At 53.3% G+C, this 22,101-nt stretch overlaps 1 protein-coding gene and 1 long non-coding RNA gene across 3 annotated transcripts in view; one reads left to right on the forward strand and one right to left on the reverse strand.

Moving 5' to 3' along the window:
• CCDC33 (coiled-coil domain containing 33) overlaps nucleotides 1-22,101 on the forward strand; it is a 100,543-nt gene that overhangs the window by 19,764 nt on the left and 58,678 nt on the right. Inside the window, exons 3-7 of the mRNA XM_073012302.1 lie at nucleotides 6,122-6,255; nucleotides 10,317-10,426; nucleotides 11,978-12,094; nucleotides 16,340-16,431; nucleotides 17,393-17,513. Coding sequence (XP_072868403.1) covers nucleotides 6,122-6,255; nucleotides 10,317-10,426; nucleotides 11,978-12,094; nucleotides 16,340-16,431; nucleotides 17,393-17,513 — 574 coding nt within the window. The remainder of the gene's footprint in view (nucleotides 1-6,121; nucleotides 6,256-10,316; nucleotides 10,427-11,977; nucleotides 12,095-16,339; nucleotides 16,432-17,392; nucleotides 17,514-22,101) is intronic.
• Nucleotides 728-12,035, reverse strand: LOC119628080 (uncharacterized). 2 transcript variants are annotated; one of them, XR_012091544.1, is made up of 3 exons: nucleotides 8,205-12,035; nucleotides 5,438-5,654; nucleotides 728-4,992 (listed from the first exon to the last, which is right to left on the reverse strand). It is a non-coding gene; the product is annotated as an uncharacterized lncRNA (long non-coding RNA). The 2 variants fall into 2 exon arrangements; XR_012091543.1 differs by having other exon boundaries at nucleotides 728-5,654.

Consider the following 22,101-nt stretch of genomic DNA (forward strand, 5'->3'; position numbering starts at 1 on the left):
CACAAGTTAAGCAGGGAATGAGAATCAGAATGACAGGACTCAGAAAAGTCCAGTGATTTCTGTGAGGTCAGGAAGTTCAACTTTACGTCTGGTCCACACTCCTCCTGCCCTGAGACTGCATATGTGAGAAAGTGGGTACTCAGAAGAGGCTGTTTAGAGTGACTGAACCATTGAGAGGATCCCGCGTCCTGGCAAGTCCTGCTGGGTTGTCTCATCCAGGCCCACACCTTCCAAGGGGACTGTCATTGCCTCCCCATAGGACCATGGTATTGACTGACAGGTCCACCTATCGCCCATGGCCTAAGAAGGTGGCTCCCAGGGCCCCTCACCAGCTATGCCACAGGACAGGCCACAGCATGATAGTCCAAAGGCTGACAGATGGTACAGACAGCAGCCCTTCCTGGCCCTGCATCGCCTCCAGCCTCAAAAAGAGCAAAAATGTATCTCTGGAAAACAAGGAAATCCCCTTCCCAGAAAAGGGTAGAAGGTGCAACAATGCCCAGCACACCAGCACTTGAGCCTGACTTTGGGCCATCACAAAGCTCTGTGGGCTGTGCTTTTCTCCTTGTCCACCATGGGTGGAAAGGAGGGGTGCCCACACTTTGGGATGAAGTGTGAGTAGTGGCGGGACAGGGGAGCAGCATCCTTGTTTAACAGGAAGATCTTTGCCTTTGCTAGAGTGCTTCTCTCAGAGTTTCTCGGAAGGTGCCCTTTCTTTTTCCCAGAGCAGCCCTCATGCCCTGCAGGTAAGGGCAGGGGAAGAGCCAGGCCCTCATGGACTGGGAACTGCTGGCCTCCAGTTGGCACCCTCCTTGCTCCAGAGTCAATTATTCTGTAAACTGAGGCCCACCTGCAGTGTTGTAGCACCATCAGCAATTAGTGATGCTTCATTAGAGTGCAATTAATAAATGAAACCCAGGATGAGAGCCCCTTGCGTTGCTGAGAATAACAGCCCCGCTCATGCCTTAAGTGGCAGCCTCCCAGGGCTCAAAACCCACAAGGACCAGCTGCCCTGCCTTCAGCATGGGGCTGGGGGAGGCGGCAGCATGGACTGGGGGCCTTGTCGAGGCTGTTGTGTGGTGAAGCGGGGGTGAGGAGAGAAGGGAGCTTCAGCACTGACTCCCTGCCTCAGATCTCAGCTCCTCCTTTGAGGAGTCCCCGGGCACAATACCCTGGCCAGCAATCCCAGGGGAACTTGGCGAAGGCCAGAGGTGTGAGACCCGGGGCTCTTCCCTTCTGCCTGCCTGGCCTCAGAGGACACTGCTTGTGGCTATGGCAAAAAGGGGCCTTGAGAGGGACTCAGTCAGGGGAGAACCGCAGCCTCCCTCTCCTGACTCCCCCAACCCCTGCTCCCAAGCCGGCACTTGCATGAGTCAGACAGCCCCTCTCAAGCCTCATCTTCCCTCCTCCAAGTGGAAAGATCCTCCATCTATCTGTTTAAGCCCTGCCTCCTCCAGGTTTAGGGTTGGAAACACAGGAACCCAGCCTTTGGCCACCCCATTCAGATGATTGTCACGGCAGAAGCCAGCTCCCATCTCCTGTTGCATAAGACTGGGCTCCTGGATTGGGAAGAGGTAATTGGGTTTTTCAGAGCCCTCCAGGGATGGAGGCAGGCCTAGCCTATGGCTGGGAGTCTGGCAGCCTCTTGGACTTCTGGAGGATGGGGGAGACAGGCCTCCCCGGCTCAGAAGTTGGCATGGAGGAAGCAGGTAGAGGGGAATTGCCCTACCTTCTCAGGAAAGATTGAGGCCTGACCATGATACCTCGACAGCTGGCCTGCAGGACTGCCAGTTCCCTCACCTCCCTCTCAGTTTCCCAGGTGAGCCAGCAATGGGCTGTGATGGACCAGGTCAAAGGGGCCCAATACCCCTATTCCACCATCCATCCACTTAAAGGTCCGCTCTTTATCCATTATTCCCAGTGCCTGCCTGACTTCCCCAGTGCCAGGGGCTTCTGGGAACATCCCTCTATTCTTTCAGGATTTACAAGCCTGCCCAGCCAGGACCCCAGCAGCCACAGCAGATCTGAGTCGGGCCCCTCCCCTTTCCTTTGCTCTCCTGGTGACTGGCCTGGGATTGGCACTCAAAACAAGTCAGGCTGCCTGTGCCCCAGCTTCTAAAGCTCTGCCCAGGAGGAGGCCAGGCCTTGACTATTGTTCATGCTTTGAGGCTTTGAGGGGAGTCAGAGGCCAAAAAGAAGGCAGGGCAGGTGAGGGAGGTAGGCTCAGGTGTGAATAGAAGACCCTGGAGGCAGTTTGAGGGCTGGGTAACAAGAGTGGGTACAGTATGGTACTCACACCTCTCTGGGCAGCCTTGTGCATGTGCATGTGTGCATGTATGTGTGTGTGCATGCATCTTTGTGTGTGTGTGTGCATGTGTGTGTGTGTATGTGTGGATATGTGTGTGTGTCCCCTGGAGTCAGGGGGAAAGCAGCTTATGAGCACTCTTGCTTTCTGTCCATCAAATCCCATGCTTTTCTGATGCTCACTTCTTCCACTCACAGCTGCATCCCCCAGGAACCAGATGACACATTTTCCCTTTGTCATGACCTTGCAGAAGGAAAGCAAAGTCCTTGTTCCCTCCCACTCACAGCTGCGCTTGGGTCTGGCCCCCTCATCCCCCGCTAGGGTGGGGGCCCCAGGAATGCCTAGCTGGGGACTGGAGTTTGTCAAAGACACACACTCTTCCAGCAGCCTGGAGGGTAGACCAGGTTGAGGGGGGTTTACATTTTCTTGCAGCTTGGTCTTGGGGCTGCTGCACTCTAAACCCAACTCCAGTCCTATCCTGGCATGGCTGCCCATGCTGTGGCTGGATTAAATCTGACCCTGAGACAGCAGGCACCACCCACTACCTCCTCCTGGCTCTGGATGCCTGGAGCCAGAGAGTCCAAGCTAACAAGGCTGGTCTTTGGGGGGACGGGGAGGGAGGTCTCTCCTTGCAGACAGCCTGTGGAGAGACCTAGGGAGGCAGGTCTTGGAGAGGTCCCCTGGGCTCAAAGACTGCATTGGGAGCCCTGAGGGAGCCCAGGAACCTGGAACTCAGCCACGTGCCCATCTGCGGGGTGCAGAATGGGGCTGGGAGCAGGGAGTGAGCTCGTCCCCTGCTCCTATTCTGTGAAGAATCAGAGGCCCTTCTTGCTCTCCAGATTCTAGAATAGCATCAAGGCCCGGAGGAGTCAGCTGTGCCAGGAAAAGCCATTACCCTGACAGCTTCCCTCCACCTGCTAAAAGCCTCCCTCTTCCCCTGGGGCCTCCCCCTCCCACCCAGTTGCTTTATCTGTACTCACCTAGCCCTGATGACCTTCATATTAGATGGGGCAGGGAGGTGGGGAAAATAGTTGCTTAACTCTTTCTCTGCTGGAGGAAAGTCAGCACCTGCTCCCTTGCCTTGCCCCATCGCCTTCCCCCACCTTCTTGCACCTGGGAATTTCTCCTGCCACCCTCCCAGGAGGGTTGGGAGGGTATGAGGACAGTAGAAGACAGGCTGGCATGGGGTCCAACCTGAATCCTGAATCCTGTCACTATGCTGCCTGTGACTTCACACATTCAGTTGTGTCTTCTCTGTGCACACAGAACCACATGAAGATTCCTGGGAATGCCCCAGGAATGTGCCTGTGCAGGTGCAGTTTTGTGTCCAGTTCTGGGGTTGACATTTGGGTGCAGAAGGACTGACTTCCTGACACACCCTCGGCGCTTCTGGCTTTCTGCTGTTTCTGTGCAGGTCCCTGAGGAGGGAGGCTGTGAGGCCTTATTGTGTACTAACTATGTATCTATAAGTAGCAGATCGAGTGGCTGGGTAGCACAGGGAGGCTGCTGAGAGCCTGAGGTCTCTGACTTTGCTGGGGCAGCTGTCAGGAGCGGGAGCCGGGGCACAGAGTGTCATAAGAGGTGCTTAGATTGCACCCCTCGGTCAAGCACGGTCACAGAGCCCGAGGGAAAAAGGGACCTGAGGGTGGAGGGAGCAAGCTAAGTGCCACGTTCCTGCTAGGCTTCTGCCTTCCCTCTCTAGCCTGGCAGCCTCCCGCACACCCCTCTGGGGGTGTGAGGAGTACATTCTGCAGAGCCTGCAGGGGTGATGTGTCTGGATGGACACTCATCTGAGAAGGATCCAGCTCTCTGGGAGATGCCCCTTCTCACCCCAGCTTGTACTCAGTGCCTACCTCTTTCCCCTTCATGCTGTCCTCAGGCAGGTCCTCTTGAGAAAACACTCAGCCTGTTCTGTATCACAAAGAAGGGAATAACATGAACTGGGGCTTTCTGGGTGCTGGGAACAGAACATGCTTTCTTTCCAGTCCTTATAACCACTCCCTGAGGAGGGTACTACTGAAAAAGGAGGAACTTAGGTGCAGAGGGGAGGTGATCCCACCAGGATAAACACAGGCTCCAAACCCAGCTCTGAATCACTCCCGAGCCTATGCTCTTTCCAGGATTCCACACCTTGGCCAGAGCAGCCAGACATTCCCCAATTGTAGACCCAGAGTTGGGGGCATGATGGGGAAAAATCATGACAGGCAAAGGGGCTGGTCACAGGAGGGTCAATGAGGCTAAGCTCTCCAGTGCTATGGGGTAAGAACAGGAATTATATTTATATTTTAATAACTTAAGGTACTAAGAATTATTAATACTTTCTTGGTACCTAGCAATGTGCCAGGCACTATACATATTCACTTGTTTCCTTCTCACAACAGCCCTGCAGGCTGGGCACCATTACCGTCTCTGTTTTATAAATGAAGAAAATAAGGCACCACAGGTTCTGTGCCTTGCCTAACATCACCCAGCTGGCAAAGGGTAGAGCTGGGATTTGGAACCCAAAATGCCTGGCTGCAGGGTCCTTCTTACAATCACTGCGTCACACTGCCACTCAGTCAAAGCACAGCAGGAGTCCTCAGTTGACCTCTGGAGCTTGGAGACGGAACTCCTGCAAGCATGGTTACCCACAGAGGCAGGGCTGTGATGAGTCGGGGCAAGGAGCCAGGTCACAGCGTCACTTAAGTCTAAAGGGCAGAGGGAGCAGTGAGGGCCAGGGGGCTCCAGAGGGCTTCTTGGAGGAGAGGAACAAGCTGGGCTGGGAAGAACCATATTGGTGTTGCTAATGCACAGAGCAGGTGGAATCTGAGCCAATTGGCCTGCCCCACACTCCCTTTGGGGTTTTGAGGGTGGAACAAGGGCTGGAGGGGAAGACATCGTTGCTCCCATCCTGGGGTACGATTTGTGCACCTTGCCTTCCTCTGCAAGGTATGTGGTGTGGCTCCCTCTGCTACAGGATCTCTGGGATGATTCCTCAGCCCATGACTGCTGCAGTTAATGGAGCAGCACTGGGGACGGCCCTGGCCTAGTAACCTCTTCTATAGAAGTATTCACTCTCTCCCTGAGCCATTTGACTCCTCTGGATCTCCAATGTCTGTGGGGTGCATTGGGGTGCAGAGGGCCCAAGCTTACCTCTCACCTTAGCCTGGTCCTGAACAATCCGAGTGCTTGAGGGCTGGAAAGCCCTTTCCACCACTCCCTGCCCCCAGACCTGGACCCAGCTCCAGGTGTCCAGCTCCAGGGGCCCAGCCCAAGACCCTGAACACAGCAGGCATCTCAGAAGTCAGCAGCATGTGTGTGCTTCATTGCAAGCATTTAGAACTGGGATTGCTGGGCGGAGCCTGGAAATCTGGGCCAGAAGTTTAGGGAAATAAGGTGAAGAAGAGAGGACAGCCAGGCGGGGCACCGCACAGCCACCCTGCCCAGAGGCTTCCTCCCACCGAACCGAACCGAGAGAAGACGGAGGCCACGCACACGGGCTCTTGCTGGAGAGCCCTCCCTGGTGAGGGCTAGGAAGTCAGGCGGGCAAGACATCTACCCTCTACCCCCACCCCCACCCCTGCCCTGAGCCTCTCAAAGTGAGAGGCCTGTGACTAAGTGAAGGCCTCAGTAGTGGTCAGCGAGAGAGTGTGGTCACCTGGGCTGGCAGAGGAGCCCGGGGAGAGGCCTGGGATGATACAAGTGTCTATGCATGGGACAGAGCCCTCCACATGCTGTCCACCTTTCACTCAGATTTATGGACAATGGAGCCTGCGAGGGGGACAAGCAGCAGACAGGACCCCTCCCTCTGACTCACCCTGCCCCTGCTCTCCCCAGGAAAAGCACATCTGAGGAAAAGAACAACCAGAGCTCCAAGGCAGTCACATCTGTGACCTCAGAGCCCACCAGAGCCCCTATCTGGGGGGACACGGTGAACGTGGAGATCCAAGCTGAGGATGCAGGGCAAGAAGGTAAGGTGGGGGCTGGGCCGGCATGTGCAGGCAGGGTGTGAACACAGCCAAGGACTTAGGGCAGAAGCAGGCTCCCTCTCACCGCAGCTGGTAGCCACCTGAACACCTCCTTGGGCTCAGTTAAAAGCACTCAGAAAAAATCATAATACTGTCACGCCTCATCTCCCCATCCTGCTAGAAAAATGAGTTGTTCCACATAAATGAATTTTCCAGACAATGCAAGCTTATCTTTTTTATGACTGTTGTTATTATTTTCATGGCTGTTATTACCGCCGTCTCTCACTGAAACAGGACATTACAGCTTCCCAGCACGTCCCCACACATCGCTCATTGGAGTCACCACCTCCCAGGAGGTGCAATGCTGCTCCCATTGCTTAAGAGAACATCAAGGTTCAGGGAATTTAACTGACTTAAGCTCAAGACCGAGGTCCAAGGACTCGGAATTGCATGTTCTTACTGCAGCTGCAGGGTTCTTGCTGCTTCCATTTGATTTTTTAAAAAATCTTTGAAATGTCCCTAGAATGGATCCCTCTTTCTGCCTAGTCCTCCCCAGGTGTCAGCCTGAGCCACCAGGTGCCCACGTACACACATGCATGTGCACCCTTGTATTTACTTTCACACTGTGGGTCTGTTGGATTTCCATTCTCCTGGGGCAGAATGGAAATGTCAGGCTGGACACATGGGAATACTGATTGGCTGATGCCCGGATGGTGGGACATCGCATCGGGCACTGTCAGCACACACCGGAGGTGCCTGGCGATGTCTCTGATCTCATCTAGTCAGGACCTCAGACTTGCTTCTTGCAGGTGGTCTCTCCCTGAGAGGACAGGCTTTGCCTCTCCCCCTTGAAACCTTGCCAGAGACCTAGACAGAACTTGTCCTCCTCACACAGAGCAGAAAGCCAGCTGGAGACTATGGGAGGGGAGAAAGGAAACTGGAAGCGGAGCCTTCGTAAAAGGGGAAGGAGCTAGCTCTAGGTCAAACCAGATAATTTTTCTTTTCTGCCTGTAAAGGGATAGGTGGAGCTATTGGGATGCTTTAAGAATATGCAAATGAGGCGGAAAAATGGACCTAGGATTTCATGCAGAGGCACATGCGTGCCTGTGTGTGCATGTCTTTGTGAATACTTGCGTGCTGGTTCATGTGTGAATGTGGTGTGTGCTGTGTCTGTACTTGTAGACATGCATGTCTGTGTGTCTTACGTGTGTGTGTGCTTGTGTGTGTCTAGCTGCAATGGTGTGGTGTATGTGTGTCTGGATGGATCTGGATGGTGGTGTGTGCCTTGCAGTGCATGAGTATGTGTAGTTTGTGTGTGTGGCTGTGTGTGTATGCATGCATGTATTTATGTGGCTGGTGGGAAGTCAGAGGTTGTGGTGAGTGAACCTGAGCTGGGATCCTGCCCTGGGCTCTACATACTTGGGGTAACAAAGGAAAAAATGTAATAGGGTCAGTAGCCCCAGGGCCCATCTGTGCAGCAGAGAGAGGGGCAGGACTAACTGCAGGAGGGACAAGAGAGTGGGGAGCCCTCATGGGCAGGCAGGGAATATTGGCAGGCACCTCATTGCAGACTGAAGTAGCTGGATGCTTGTTGGAACCGGTTGCTGTGGTGATGTCTGCGTTGGGGGTTGGGGAGATGGGGGCCAGGCCAAGAGGCGGGGGAAGGGTGGGAGATAGCTCAAGGATGTGTTAATGAAAAGCAAAGGGGAGTTTCAGACCCTGTGTCAGGGCCAAAGCAGGCGGGTGGCAGAAATAGCTTGTTGGCCACACAAAGGGAGTGGTGGGAGGCCGGAAGGGCACAATGCCCAGAGAGGAAACTGATGAAGCATGTTTGTAGCATGGAGACAGGAGCAGGGAGGAGTGGCTGTCCGTTACCCCCAATTCCAGCTCATCTGCTGGCTGCCCACACAGAGCTCCAGGAATAGCGGGTGGAGAAAATGCATGGCACTCACCTCTCCTTCAACCCTGGCAAATCCCAACTGGATTCTGGGTCCATGGTGAGTTGGCATAAGGGGCTTCAGCCTGCACAGCTCCTGGTGGTGCTTTGGCTGGGAGCACTGGAATCCCCCAGCAGAGTTTCCTCAGGTCTGCCTACAGCAGGCTTTGTGTATGGAGAGCTGCAGATGCTTAAAGAGGAGGAAAATAGTGACAGCCACAAGGAGCATTTTGCACAGAATGTTACAGCTTGAAAACACATTCTTCTCCCTACAGCAACCCAAGGGGAGAGACAAGGCTTTAAAGAGCAGAAACATGAAGCTCAGAGAGGTTAAATTACTTGCTAACAGTCACAGAGCAAGTTAGTGTCCTGGTACTAGAACCCAGGTCTGCTGACTTCATATCCCTTGCCTCAATCTCCCTTCTTCAAGCCAACCTCAACACCTTCGGTGCCTTTTCCCCCTTCTTTCCTTTGAGCATGTATCCTATGTGACAAGCTCTTGAGATATCTTGGCAAGTGTTCAGGGTCACTGTGGGGAAGACAGAGAAAGAATACTTAGTAAAGCTCTCAGCTTCCTTTTCCACCCCCACGTCCAAATGACCCATCCAGCTCCAAATGACCCAGCCGCTGAGCCCACTGAACCTGCTGCGCCCTCAAGGGCCAGCTGCTGTCCCTGGTGCTGAAATCCCTTGTCTCAAGAGACGCAGAGGGCAAGGGGTTCCCCAAGTGTCTCAGGCACACCCCTCCGCCCCATCCTCCCTTTCCTGTTCTTCTCTGTTTTGCATCCTTTGTATCCTTTCTTACCCCATGTGTCTCATTCCTTCTCCATCCCTCCTCTATCCTTCTCCTCCTTTTCTCCCTCCCCATCTCTTCTTCCTCCTCAAATCATAGATTCCCAGAATAGAAAGATGCCTCAAGTGTCACCAAATTCAACCCTTCCCATCATCTACTTTTTAGACGTGTGATGTTGATCTAGTTATATAACTCTCTGAGCTCCACTGTTCATATTTTAAGAACAGAGATGATGATACCTACCTCAGGGGTTGTGGTGAGAATTTGTTGGAATCATGGCTGAGACGTGCCCATCCCCATGCCTGGCACATAATAGATGCTCACTAAATAATCATGACACTCCTGCTCACTAAACAGGACTGTCATGATTATTTATAGGACATTGGTGTCCTTCTTAAAGTTTATACCACAGGAGCGGTGGCTCACGCCTGTAATCCCAACACTTTGGGAGGCTGAGGCAGGTGGATCACTTGAAGTCAGGAGTTCAAGGCCAGCCTGGCCAACATGGCAAAACCTTGTCTCTACTAAAAATACAAAAATTGGCTGGGCATGGTGGTGGGCGCCTGTAATCCCAGATACTTGGGAGGCTGAGGCAGGATAATCGCTTGAACCTGGAAGGCAGAGGTTGCAGTGAGCTGAGATCATGCCACCACACTGCAGCCTGGGTGACAAAGTGAGACTCTATCTCAAAAAAAAAAGTTTCTACCAACATTCATACTATTTTATGAGAAAATATAGTCCATTTGGAGGGTGTTTACTAAGTGGTGCCTTATTCTTAGTATTTAGTTTTCCCTTACTTGTAGTAGGCTTTTATTGATAGCTGTATTAAAGGATTTCTTGAGCAAATCACTTTTTCTTACTGAAATTCAGTTTCCCCACCTGCAACATGTGTGAGATAATCTCTCCCCATCCTGCCTCAAGAGCTGGCACAAGTGTTTGTGACCAAGGGAAGGAATCTTATTCCTGGAAATAGGTGCTATGCCTGCTTGCCTGTGTATCTCAGTGTGTGCACACGTGTGTCTGTTGCCACAGGGGACTGGACTCAGTTCTGTGTGTGTCTATCTCTGGCCTGGGAGTTTCTAGACCGTGGGAGAAAATTGCATGTTGGAGTCCTAACAGCAACGGGCATGGAGCTTTGCCCTGTGCAGAGGCTCAGACTATGCTTCTGGGTTTGTGTGCACAGGGGTGATCCACACACGTGCATGCATGTTGATTCCTCAGTGTGGCCCCTGCTTCCTAATCTCAGCAATGTCTCTCACCTCTCACTGTCTCTCCTTGCTGGGAGAGAAAGGGATCCATTTAAAAGTGAACCTGTGCTCATTTTTTATCTTTCCAGATGTGATCCTCAAGGTGGTGGACAATAGAAAGAAACAGGAGTTGTTGTCCTACAAAATCCCCATCAAGTACCTACGTGTCCTCCACCCCTACCACTTTGAGCTGGTGAAGGTGAGTCAGAGGCCTGGGAAAGTGTGGGGAGAGCAGGTGGGAACCACCTTGAATGTCCCCAGTCATTTCCTCAGAGAAGCTCTGAACATTCCACACCCACCCACAGTATGACACATCTAGGACCATGTGGGGCTCAGGAAACATAGCTCCTGGTACATACACAGGAATGATGTCTACAAGAATTTGGAGTTCTCCAAATTCATCTCTGTAAGACAGCTGAATATTATAGGACAATTGCCACATTAAATGAATATACCAATTAAAGATAGATTTTGATTACATAAATGTTAAAAGAGCGGATCTAAAAATCAAAGAAATACAATATTTACAGAGTACCTGCTGCTTCGAGGCCCTGTGCTAGACACTTCACACTCCCTCTCTAATCCTCAAGGTAAATTACATTTTGCAGACATGGGACTGGGACCTGGGGAGAAAAATCTCCTCTTCCTGAGTCACAGAGCAAGTGAGCGGCAGAGTTGAGGATGAGCCCAGGTCATGCTGTCTCCCAAGCCAGTTCCTTCTGAGCTACCTCCACATGCTGCCTTGGTCAGAAGGCCCAGGAGAGTTGGGGGTTACACGGGATAAAGCATTCCCTGGAATGCATCCCTGGAGTGAGCAACTGGGTCCAAGCTATGAACTGAGGGGCCTGAGGCTCCTCACTCCAAGGTTGGGCCTCCAAGGCCAGACCCCTGCCTGTCCTCCCTCCTAGTGCTAAGGCGTAAGGGGTACAATTCAATCTCATTGCTCAAGGACTTATGAAGCACCTACTATGTGCCAGGCAGTGAGCCAGAGATGAACAGAAGCATCACATTCCGCTCCCCACTGTGCACTCCAGACCCTGACAGTGGTTGAGAGTAAAGAACAATGTGAAGCCAGATTGTCGGGGGTCCTCGCCTAGGTTTGCTGCCTCCTAGCTGGATACCCGTGGGAATCCACTTAACCCCCAGGCCTCCATCCTCATCAGCAAAGCTGGCACAGTCATTTTGAGGATCCCATGCAATGGTAGGCAAGGTTCCTGGCACACAGTAGGTGCTCAGTTTGGTCAGTTCCCCTCCCTCCATCCCTCCTCTGGGCCAGCACTGAACTTTTTTCTAAGCAATTCTTCAATCATGGCACCAGGGGGCTTTACCTTCCCTTAGGCCCCATGATGAACCCCAATCCCAGGGCTTCAGGATGGGCCAGGTAGGGAAGTAAAAGAGATGCACTACTCACCCTGGGAGACTCAGCACTTGAGCTGTAATTCTGGGGGCATCACCCAGGCCCCCTGGCTGTCTGTTCACTTACAACCCAGGCCTTGTTATCACATCTTTACTGGAGAGCAGACAGGCAGTGGTCCTTGTGAGGGTGATGAAATATTCAAATGGAAAAGGGAAGATTTATTATATTGATCTCCTTGGAAGGGCTCACAGGGACCATGAGCTTTAATTATCAGCTCGGAGCCCCAGTGGAGCAATGCCAAGTGATTGTCTGCAGAGGGCTGGATTTATGGCCAGGATCTGCCCCTTAGACACTCTCCTTCCTCTGTTTCTTCTGTCCCCACCCTGTCTCCAGCCCACCCAGTCTGGGAAAGCTGATGAAGCCGCTGCCAAGACCCAGTTGTATGCCACAGTCGTTCGGAAGAGCAGCTTCATCCCCCGCGACATCGGCTGCAACCACACAGCTCTGGAGGTACCAGAGCTGGGGCCCTCTGGGGTGGTGGGTGGAGTGGGAAGGGGCCAAACTTTGAGCAGGCCCCACGCCTTGCCCTTGGCCCCCACTGGCTGGCCTGAGGGTATGGAGCAGAGATACCAAGAATCGAAAAAGTAACCAGGCCTTTCCAAAATAGCAAAAGGAGTTTGTGAAGACAAGCCCTTTGGCAGGGATGACAAGGATGAAAATGCTCAAGCCTCTTCTCCTTCCCTCTCTGCCTTGGAGGTGAGGGGCAGGGGCTCAGCCATACCACTGCTCCTTGTGTACCATCTCTGTGCTGCAGTGGGGACCAGAGCATCCCAGAGCCTTATGTCTCCCCAAATCTTATGCTAGGGGCAGGGGAGAAGCCCTGTGCTCCCCCTTAGCCCTTAGCCCAGCTGTTTTCTCTTCTATTCTTCCCCTCCTGGGATAGTGCCTCAGCCCCCCAAGCAAAAGTTTAGGGCCTCCTTGAGCTTTCCTTCAGCACCGTGTCTAAAGAAGTTTGACTGGTCTACTGATTAGGTATTCAGTTCATTCATTCATTTATTCATCCAGCAACTGTTTACAGAGCCTCTTCCATTAGCCAGGACAGGGTTGGGCCCACCTTAGGTCTGGTCACCAACCCTGGACCCATCACCATCCACCCGCTAGGCCAATTAGCAGCTTTGGGAGGAACTCTTGATGCTCAAAGCAGACATGATCCAGGGACCTGGCCCCTCTCCCATTCCCCCAGCTTTCAAACTGCCCGTGGTGACAGATTCAAATTCAGCTATAGCCTGAGTATGATCAGGGTGAGAGCCACAGGACCGAAGCTCTGAGTTTCCACCTACCCAAACTTGGCTGATCTGTTCTTATCCTTTCCACCCCCGCTACTTCCCACCAGCACTGTGAGCCTGGCAGGGGAGGAAGCATTCTTTTGCCCTCTTTCACAGCCTGGGACACTGAGACCCAAGGGGAGTATGGTATGGGAGCCAAAACTCCTAACCCACATTTCTACTCCCCCACAGCCACCCCTCCGATGCCAGCATGTCAGACCTACAGGCGCCTTCTGCTCCCTGACACCTTCTATCACACCCTTTCCTGAGGACAGCCAGCAATTCACACACACACAGAACAAGGAAAAGGGGCAACAGCCTGGCCTTGTGGTCTCCAGGCCGCACCCCACAGGGAGGGGGCCACATCCCCAAGACCCAGGCAGAACTTTAGGGCTGCCCCACCCCACCCAGCCCTCTGACTTGCCTGGTAGAGCAGTAGAGTGGGGGCTTTCTCTGGCCCACAGCACCTTGCCCATTCTCCATGCCCTCTCCATCTGTGCGACGGGTATGGCCACAGAGCAGCTGCCTGCTCCTGATGGTGAGCGCATGGCAGGAGCAGGAACTTCTGCTACTTCCCAGGCTGTCATGAGCAGGTGTACTTGGGCAGCTGTCTCATTCACACCTGATCAGAGTCCACACAGAACAGATGCAAATTAGCTGCCACCACCCCCTTTTCAGCCTTACACCTGCTGGGGAGACTGTGAGCAGTAGGGCCTGCCAGCCTCCAGTGAAATCCCTCAGCCCCAGACCCCAGACCCCTCCAAAGTGTGAAATGTACCATCAGAGATTCAATCCTTTGACTGTGGTGAAGGAATTCAGTCTCCAGAGCCCTCAGTGAGAGCTGCAAGGCCCTAAGGACTATTGTACGTGCCCATCAGCTCACACCTGTGTGGGGTTAGAGGTTGGGCAATCAGCTGAGATGGGTATTGAAAGAGGAGCCTGAGAAGAGGGTGTGGAGGAAGAAAAGGGAGAATGATCCAGAACAAGCCCCACTCCTGGGCCCTCTCCTCCCATTGAAGGTCAGAGCTAGAAACTCAGGGGAGATTATGGTTCAATCCTTCCATGCACGAGTGGGGAAACAGGCCCAGAGGCAGGAACTCGCCAATGTGACCCAGCTGGAGTGAATGGCTGAGCTGGAATAGACCAGTGAGGACCTCTTCCCATCTCAAGCTATGCCTGGGGCAGAGTCCGTCAGCTGTGTCCAGAGCCCCTTCCTCTTCCTGCTTCTCTTCCCATCAGCACCACAGAACTAGGATCCCACACATCCCCCAAGACCCTCACCCAGACCACTGCCTGCCTTCTCCCCTTCTTCCTTTTGGGTCTTTCTGTTTCTCTGTCTCTCCTTCTTTCATGCTCATAAACACAGGAAGGGTAAACCTTTTCCTCCATTGTTCCCCTCTTTTCTCCTTCATTCATATGATCCTCACTTTCTTTTTTTTTTTTTTTTTTTTTTTTTTGAGATGGAGTCTTGCTCTGTCACCCAGGCTAGAGTGCAGTGGCACGACCTCAGCTCACTGCAACCTCCACCTCCTAGGTTCAAGCAATTCTTCTGCCTCAGCCTCCTGAGTAGCTGGGATTACAGGCATGTGCCACCAGGCCCAGCTAATATTTTCGTATTTTTAGTAGAGATGGGGTTTCACCATATTGGCCAGGCTGGTCTTGAACTCCTGACCTTGTGATCTGCCCACCTCGCCCTCTCAAAGTGCTGAGATTACAGGCGTGAACCGTCGTGCCCAGCCCATATGATCCTCATTTATCCACAAGCAGATATTGAGCTCTTTTCTATGCCAGGCACTTTTGTTAAAACCTAGGATGACAACCGTGAATGAGACAGACATGGTCCCTGCTCATGTGGAGCTTGGGATCTAGCCAAATAGACAGAAAAGAAACAAGAAATAAATGAGAATAAACATAGGCTATGATGAGTGCTATGGCAAAGGGAATCCAGTAACTGAGATGGGGAGGACAGGGTGGGCTACTTTATTAAAAATGGTCACGGGAGGTTTCTCAGAGGTGGTGATGTTTAAGCTACAGGATGAGAAGGAGTCAGCCATGATGGGTTGGTGGGAGCTGCGGGGGGTCTGGACAGAGGGATCAGCATGTGCGAAGACGCTGTGGCAGAAATAAGAGGGGCGTGTGGCAGGAGTAAAAGAATCTGGAGCAAGAAGATAGGGACTGGGGGCCTGTCGGGAGACGCGGCAGAGGGGCATGCGGGGTGTCGGGCAGGAAAATTACGTGACCCAGTTCATTTCTAACAAAAGCATGTTTGCCATCATGTGTCAAATTGCCTGGGAAAGAGAATGGATTAGGGAAAGGAACAGAAATGGAGAGGACAGTGAAGTGGCAGAGGAACCGGAGGAGCAGGAGGAATGAGAGCCGAGTGGGAGGTGGGTGAGGGCTGAGGGAGAGTGGGAGCCATTGGTGGATACAGGGTGAGGGTCAAGGTCCAGGAGATCAGGGGCTCTTGGGCTGGCAGCAAAGGCACATGGGGACAGACTCCCTGTCTCCCCTGTCTGCCTTCCAGTGTCCCCAGGCCCAGGCTGAGCAGGAGGTCAGTGAGGGTTGGAGCAAGATGACACTGTCCACTCCTGCTTTGTAGCCTCCTGCTGCGACCCCACTCTGCTCTCTGAAAGCTGCGCCAATAGAAGCCCGGAGGAGAGGAGAGGGCAGTCAGAACTGGGAGGCAGGGAAGCCCTTAGCGGGTGACAGAGGACTAAGGAGGGAACAAGCGAGGGCAATCAGGGGAGTGACAACTGGGATCTGATTAAGAAAGAATAGCCCAGAGATGTGGATGCTGTGATCCTGTTCCAAACCAGTACTTCTTGGGGAAACCAGCAAGGCAAGGGAGCAGGCACCAGGGTGATGGGCATCAGGGAGGCCAGGGGAGCCTGGCTGTGGCCGCTGATCTCAGGAAGTCCAGTATGGCTGGAGAAACCAGACCTGGGCTTCTTGTCTTTTGTTTATAAAGTGCTCTCTCACAAACGATCTAATCAGAGACCCCTCTCAACCCTGAGATGAGCCTCATTTGACTGACAGAAACCAAGGAGCTGGAACACCTAGCCCTACCGCTAGCCCCACCCCTCCCCAGGAGCCAGTGGAGGGGCCAAGGTTAGAACACAACCTCCCTTCCCAGGCCCCAACTCTCATGGCACCCTTTGTCCCCAAAGGAACTAGTGTAAGAGATCCATTGGTAAATCCCAGGACAGAAAGCGGGGGTAGTTGCCTCAGCTAGGCAGAGAAGGCTGCCTGAGGGAGGGCAGCCTGGTGCAAAGCAAGAACCGAGTAAGGCAGGGAACAGGGAGGAGCAGGTGTCAAGTGTGGAAGCAGCCGTGAGCTCACGGATGGGGAAAAAGAGGGTAGGCAGTCTGGCTGGCTATCTCTGGAAGGTTCCAAGGCCACATGGGGTTCACCTGCCTCCTCTCCTCTCCAGATCTTTCTCCGGGGAGTCAACGAGCCCCTGGCCAACAACCCCAACCCCATGGTGGTGATTGCCCGGGTGGTTCCCAACTACAAGGAATTTAAGTGAGTGGGGCCCAGGAGGGCATGGGCAAGGAGGGGAGGGCAGAGGGCAGAGGAGGGGGCGAGGCTGTCATTGCTGCCATGGGACCTCCGGAAACCCCTCCGCCTCTAAGGCCCTTCAAACCTCTCCACTGGGTCTGAGGTCCCAGTAAGCTTCCTGCAGCAGACCATGCCTTTCATTCCCTAGAAAGAGCTCAGGCCCCTGGAAGGGGGCAGCTCATTCCTCTCCTGAGAGCAGGCTGGAGGGCAGGTGGTGGGGATGAGTGCTGATACCAGGCCTAACAGCTAGAGAGTGTGAGGAGGACAACAAGAGGGGTCCTCCTTCCCTGCCCAGGGTTCCTCAGCCCCTCCAGCCTGCCTCCCTGCCTCACACCCACCACCTCCACACTCCCTCTCCTGCTCCAGCTCAGGGCCACAGGCTCCAGCCAGTGGTTGGCCCCAAAGGCCATCTTGGAGCTTCACAGCCTTTAGTCCTGCCGGAGTCCCCTCCTTACTCATCCTGGAGGTCTCCCTGGCCCCAGCCACAACTCGTCCCTTCCTCCTCTAGACCTCCTTTTGAGTCTGTTGGAGTCACAGTCCTCAGGAGGACATTCATACTTTGCCACACATTGGGAGAGTTCCCCTATGAACATGTGCTCTCTGCCACAGCACCGACTCCTGGGAGTCAGGGTCTGTCTTGGTCACTTCCAACTGGTCCTGATGGCCCAAGATGACTCCCCTACTTCTCTCTATCTCCTGTTGAGTTTTTTCGACCTATGAAGCCACCTTGCTTGTTGGAGGAAGGAAGATGACTGATGCCCGCCCAGCCCAGTGGTCCCCACTTGTTATGAGGTCCAGGCCCGAACTCGGTGGGGTCCCTGCAACTCCCTACTCTCGCATCAACCCAGAATCAAAGCAGGGGCCCTGGGCTGCCAGGCTCAGGTGCAGAGCCCAGAGCATTGACCCTGTCTCCCTGCCTCCCCAGGGTCAGCCAGGCCAACAGGGACCTGGCCTCTGTGGGGCTGCCCATCACCCCACTCTCCTTCCCTATCCCATCTGTGATGAACTTTGACGAGCCTCGCATCAGCCAGAACGGATGCCCTCAGGTATGTCTCCTCCCCAGTGGTTCCAGCTTCCTGTAACTCCCCCACACATTCACTGTTCACTCACTCAGTGAGTCGGTCAGCAGTTCCCTTGACTATTGAGTAAGAGTTGACTGAATTCCGCGGCATACCCAGGGCTGCACTCGCCTGTGCGGCAGAGAAACTGCCCTCCAGGAACTCTTGGTCTGGTGAAGATGGGAGTCACATGGGTAAAAAGGTTGAACATCAACACAAGATAATGTATAATCTAATGACAAACTGGGAGGGCTTGTCAGGGCTATCACATCAGAGGAGAGAAGATACAAAAGGGCAAATGTATAATTCCACTTATATGGGATACCTAGAATAGGAAAATTGAGAGTCAGAATGTAGAACGACGGCTACAGGGGCTGGGGAAGGGGAAGAATGGGGAGTTACAGGTCATGAGTACACAGTTTCTGTTTTGAGTCATGAAAAGTCCTGGAAATAGATAGTAGTGATGGTTACACAGCAATGTGAATGCACTTAACATCACTGAACTGTACACTTAAAAATGGCTACAATGGTGAATGTCGTGCTATGTATATTTTACCACAATAAAATAAAAAAATTTTTGAGGCAGAGCTTTGCTCTCATCTCCCAGACTGGAGTGCAGTGGCACAATCTCGGCTCACTGCAACCTTTGCCTCCCGAGTTGAAGCAATTCTCCTGTCTCAGCCTCTCGAGTAGCTGGGCTTATAGGCACGCGCCACCATACCTGGCTAATTTTTATCTTTTTAGTAGAGACGGGGTTTCACCATGTTGGCCAGGCTGCTCTCGAACTCCTGACCTCAGGTGATTCACCCACTTTGGCCTCCCAAAAGGCTGGGATTACAGGCATGAGCCCTGCACCCAGCAAAAAAAAAAAAAAAAAAAAAAAAATTTAATCGGAGGAGAGGGATGTAAAGCTTGGATTAGGGAAGGCAGTCTTGTTTTTTGGTTTTTTTTTTTCTTTTTCTTTTTCTTTTTTTTTTTTTTTTTTTTTTTTTTTTTTTTTTTGAGACAGAGTCTTGCTCTTGCTGCCCAGGCTGCAGTGGCGTGATCTTGGCTCACTGCAACCTCCGCCTCCCAGGTTTAAGTGATTCTCCTGCCTCAGCCTCCCGAGTAGCTGGGATTACAGGCACCCGCCACCATGCCCAGCTAATTTTTGTATTTTTAGTAGAGATGAAGGTTCACCATGTTGGCCAGGCTGGTCTCGAACTCCAGACTTTGTGACCCACCCACATCAGCCTCCCAAAGTGCTGGGATTACAGGCATGAGCTACCACACCCGGCCAGCAGTCTTGAATTTTTAACAGAGAAAGGGTTGATACAGGGCAGGGCAATTGGGCACAGCAATAGCGCAAGCGTGAGGTGGGGACACGCAGGCTGTGACTTATGTCAGGGCGGACAGGAGGGCCGTGTGTTTGAGTATGAGACTGGGGGCAGGGGCATGCAGAGACCATGGCTGAGTTCAGGGGAATAGCCAGATTGGTCTTTTCTCATCATCTGCGCTTCACTGCCAGCTTGCCCTACACGATGGTCCCAACATTCCTAGGGGCCTTGGAGGACAGAGGGATTTTTGGAGGTCCCTCCTATTGTCTGCCCACCAATGCTCATGTCTGGCATAGCAAAAATAGAACAAGACACCCCTTTGGAGCCCAGGCTTCATTTAAAGGCAAAGACATTAAAAGAAGGCTCAGACATGGGGTAGAGTGATGGTGGTGGGGAGGAGTGGGACAAAGGGGGACCCTGGGGACAGAGGCTTCAAACCCAAACCAATCCTTTGCCTGATTTCCCCAGAGTTACCTCACACATGGCCCTGCATTTGCCCAGAAAATTAAGAACCAATCAGCAGGCTATCCCAAGGGGCCCCAGGAGCTGCCTGCTTTAATGAGTGCACCCCCTCCCACCCCCAGGCTCTCTCTGGCTGCCTTTGCTGCCTAACTAATCTGGGTGGGAGAGGCACCACTCACTACACAGACTTGCTCCCAATGCTTTTTGCATGTGTGGGACCCAGTCCAGCAATGGCAGGACACCTGTTGAACATCACCTAACCCTGTGGCAGCTGGGCCAAGTTGGGAATTTGCTGGCAGCCGGCACAGAGGTGCCCAGGTGCAGCAGTGACAGAACAGGGGCAGGCTGCTGTGGTAAGGAGGGGTGGGGATTGCCTGGGCAGAGTCCTATCTGGAGGGGCACCAGCCAGCAGCCTGCACTAAGACCTCACACAGACCCCTGCTCTGTCCCCTTTGAGCTTCGGTCGCCTCATCTCTACAGTTGAGGGGGTGGGATTGGACTTGGTAATTTCTAGGGCCTGCCCTCTCTGACATCTTGGGGGGCTATGATTTCTCACCAATTGTCACCGTGCAAAGCACTGTTTGACCTGGGTTTGACCCCAGCTCTGTGACTTACAGGCTGCATGACCTTTGGTAAGCTGTTCCTTTCTCCAGACTCACTGATTCCAATCTGAAAGGAGAACTCAAAGGATAATCGTTGCAAAGTGTCCAGGTCCGAGTTAAATGGGTTCCACTCTTTACAGAGCTGTACCTCCCCTAGTGCCAGTGTCCCCTCTGAGGCCAGTCTCACCACTGCCCTTTTCACATCTGGCTCCAAGTAACAGAAACCCCAACTTGGATTGGCTTAAATACTAAGGATATATATTGTCACACACCACATCAACTCACGACATAGAATGCTGCCAGAATTGGTGGATGCTCAGGCTCGGAAGCGTCCTCGAGGTCTCAGGATCTTTCCAACACCCCAAATTACCATCTTCAGCTGGCTAATGGCTCATGGGGGCACCTCACCCAAATAAAATGAAAGACCAGCAGAAAAGAGGCAGCCTTTTTTTTTTTTTTTTTGGAGACCAAGTCTCTGTCCCCCAGGCTGGAGTGCAGTGGCGTGATTCTGGCTCACACTGCAACCTCTGCCTCCCGGGTTCAAGCAATTCTCCTGCTTCAGTCTCCTGAGTAGCTGGGATTACAGGCAAGTGCCACCTCGCCCAGCTAATTTTGTATATTTAGTAGAGATTGGGTTTCACCGTGTTAGACAGGTTGATCTTGAACTCCCGACCTCTGGTGATCCGCCCCCCTTGGTCTCCCAAAGTGCTGGGATTACAGGCCTGAGGCATCGCACCCAGCCACAGCCCGTCTTCTTGTAGGTGGTTTTAAGGAGCAACTGGAAACCAACCTCACCTAGCCATCCCTCAGCAGACCTCCTTCCTGTCTCATTGGCCGGGATTGGGTTACATGAACTTCCTTGAGCCAATCACTGAGGAGGGGTGTGGCTCTGCCTTGCTGGTATTAATGTGTAAGGTTATGGAGGCGGGGCCACCCGGACCCAAGGGCCATCTCCTGGCGATGAGGCAGGGAGGGGCATGGTGGTAGGCTAGGTGACCCTCAGTGGAGCCTGGTGATGGCAAAGCCTGAACTGGTGAGTTAAGGGATAGATGGCAGGTCGGACTTCACCTGGTCTAGCCTGCTGGAACCAACATAGGGTGGGCGGTGTAAGTTACTCCTGCCCCAGCACCTTGGAAGGGACCCATTGCCCAAAAAGCTGCTCCTGTGGTTCTGGTCTCCTACAGAGCTAGAGTGGAGTTCCGGGAAGCCATGTGTGCCCACCACCAACTCCTCCTCTCTCAGCCCCACAGTTGGCTTGCCTCCTGGGGCCCCTTCCATCCCCACAGACCCTGCCCTAGTGCTGGCCTCCCCTCAGGTCCCTGCCATCCATTCTCTGAGGAGCAGCCAGGGTGTCCCCTGCCTAGCCCCTCCCCTGGGCCCCTCGTCACTATCACGACAAGGCAAAGCCCCACTCTCAGCCAGGTCCACAGGCCCTGTGCCCTCCAGCCTCCTAGCTTATGGCTCCAGCTCATACAGACGTTCTGCAGCCCCACTGGACGGCTTGCTGTTCTCCACACCCATGCTGCCCCCTCCCACCTCCAGCCTCCACCTCTATTGCACTCTCATCCTGGAATGGCCTTCCTCTCTTTACCTACTGCCCTTGTCCTTCAAGTCCTCCCTGAGGAATGGGGTCAGAACTCATGGCTTTCTCCTCGCACACCCCAGCTCCCACAACCACAGCTTGCTTAGGACTCCACATGTTTGCGGGTGTCTGTCTGTCTGCCTGTCTGTCTGTCCCCTATCCTCTTGGAAGACGGTGAGCTACAGGGTCGGGGGCAGAGTCTGGCTCTAGCAGCACCCCACAGGTATCTGGCATGAAGAAGCCCTCCAGAGTCAACATTTGCTGAGTTCAGTGGAGTTGAACTTTCATCTTAATAGCAAAACATCCATTGTCTCCTTTAACCTCACAACAGGCTTTCAAAGTGAGGAGTTTGAGGCATATCCCAATTGGATAAGGGAAAAGTAGGTCCCAAAGAGCAGAAGGGACTTGAAGGTCACATGGCAAGGTTGAGGCAGACCCAGGCCCAGAGCCAAGGGGTCCTATCTCTCTAGATACCCCAGCCCAGCATCTGCTCCCAGCAACTACTCCTCCTGATGGGGCCACTATGCCTGGGCAGAGCAGGCAGAGGTGGGTGTGGGTGGGCCCAGGGGAAATGAGGTGGGGGGTTGGGAGGGCATGGAATGAAGGCTCTGTCC

This window comes from Chlorocebus sabaeus, chromosome 26, assembly GCF_047675955.1.
Source record: "Chlorocebus sabaeus isolate Y175 chromosome 26, mChlSab1.0.hap1, whole genome shotgun sequence".
Classification (NCBI taxonomy): Eukaryota; Metazoa; Chordata; class Mammalia; order Primates; family Cercopithecidae; genus Chlorocebus; species Chlorocebus sabaeus.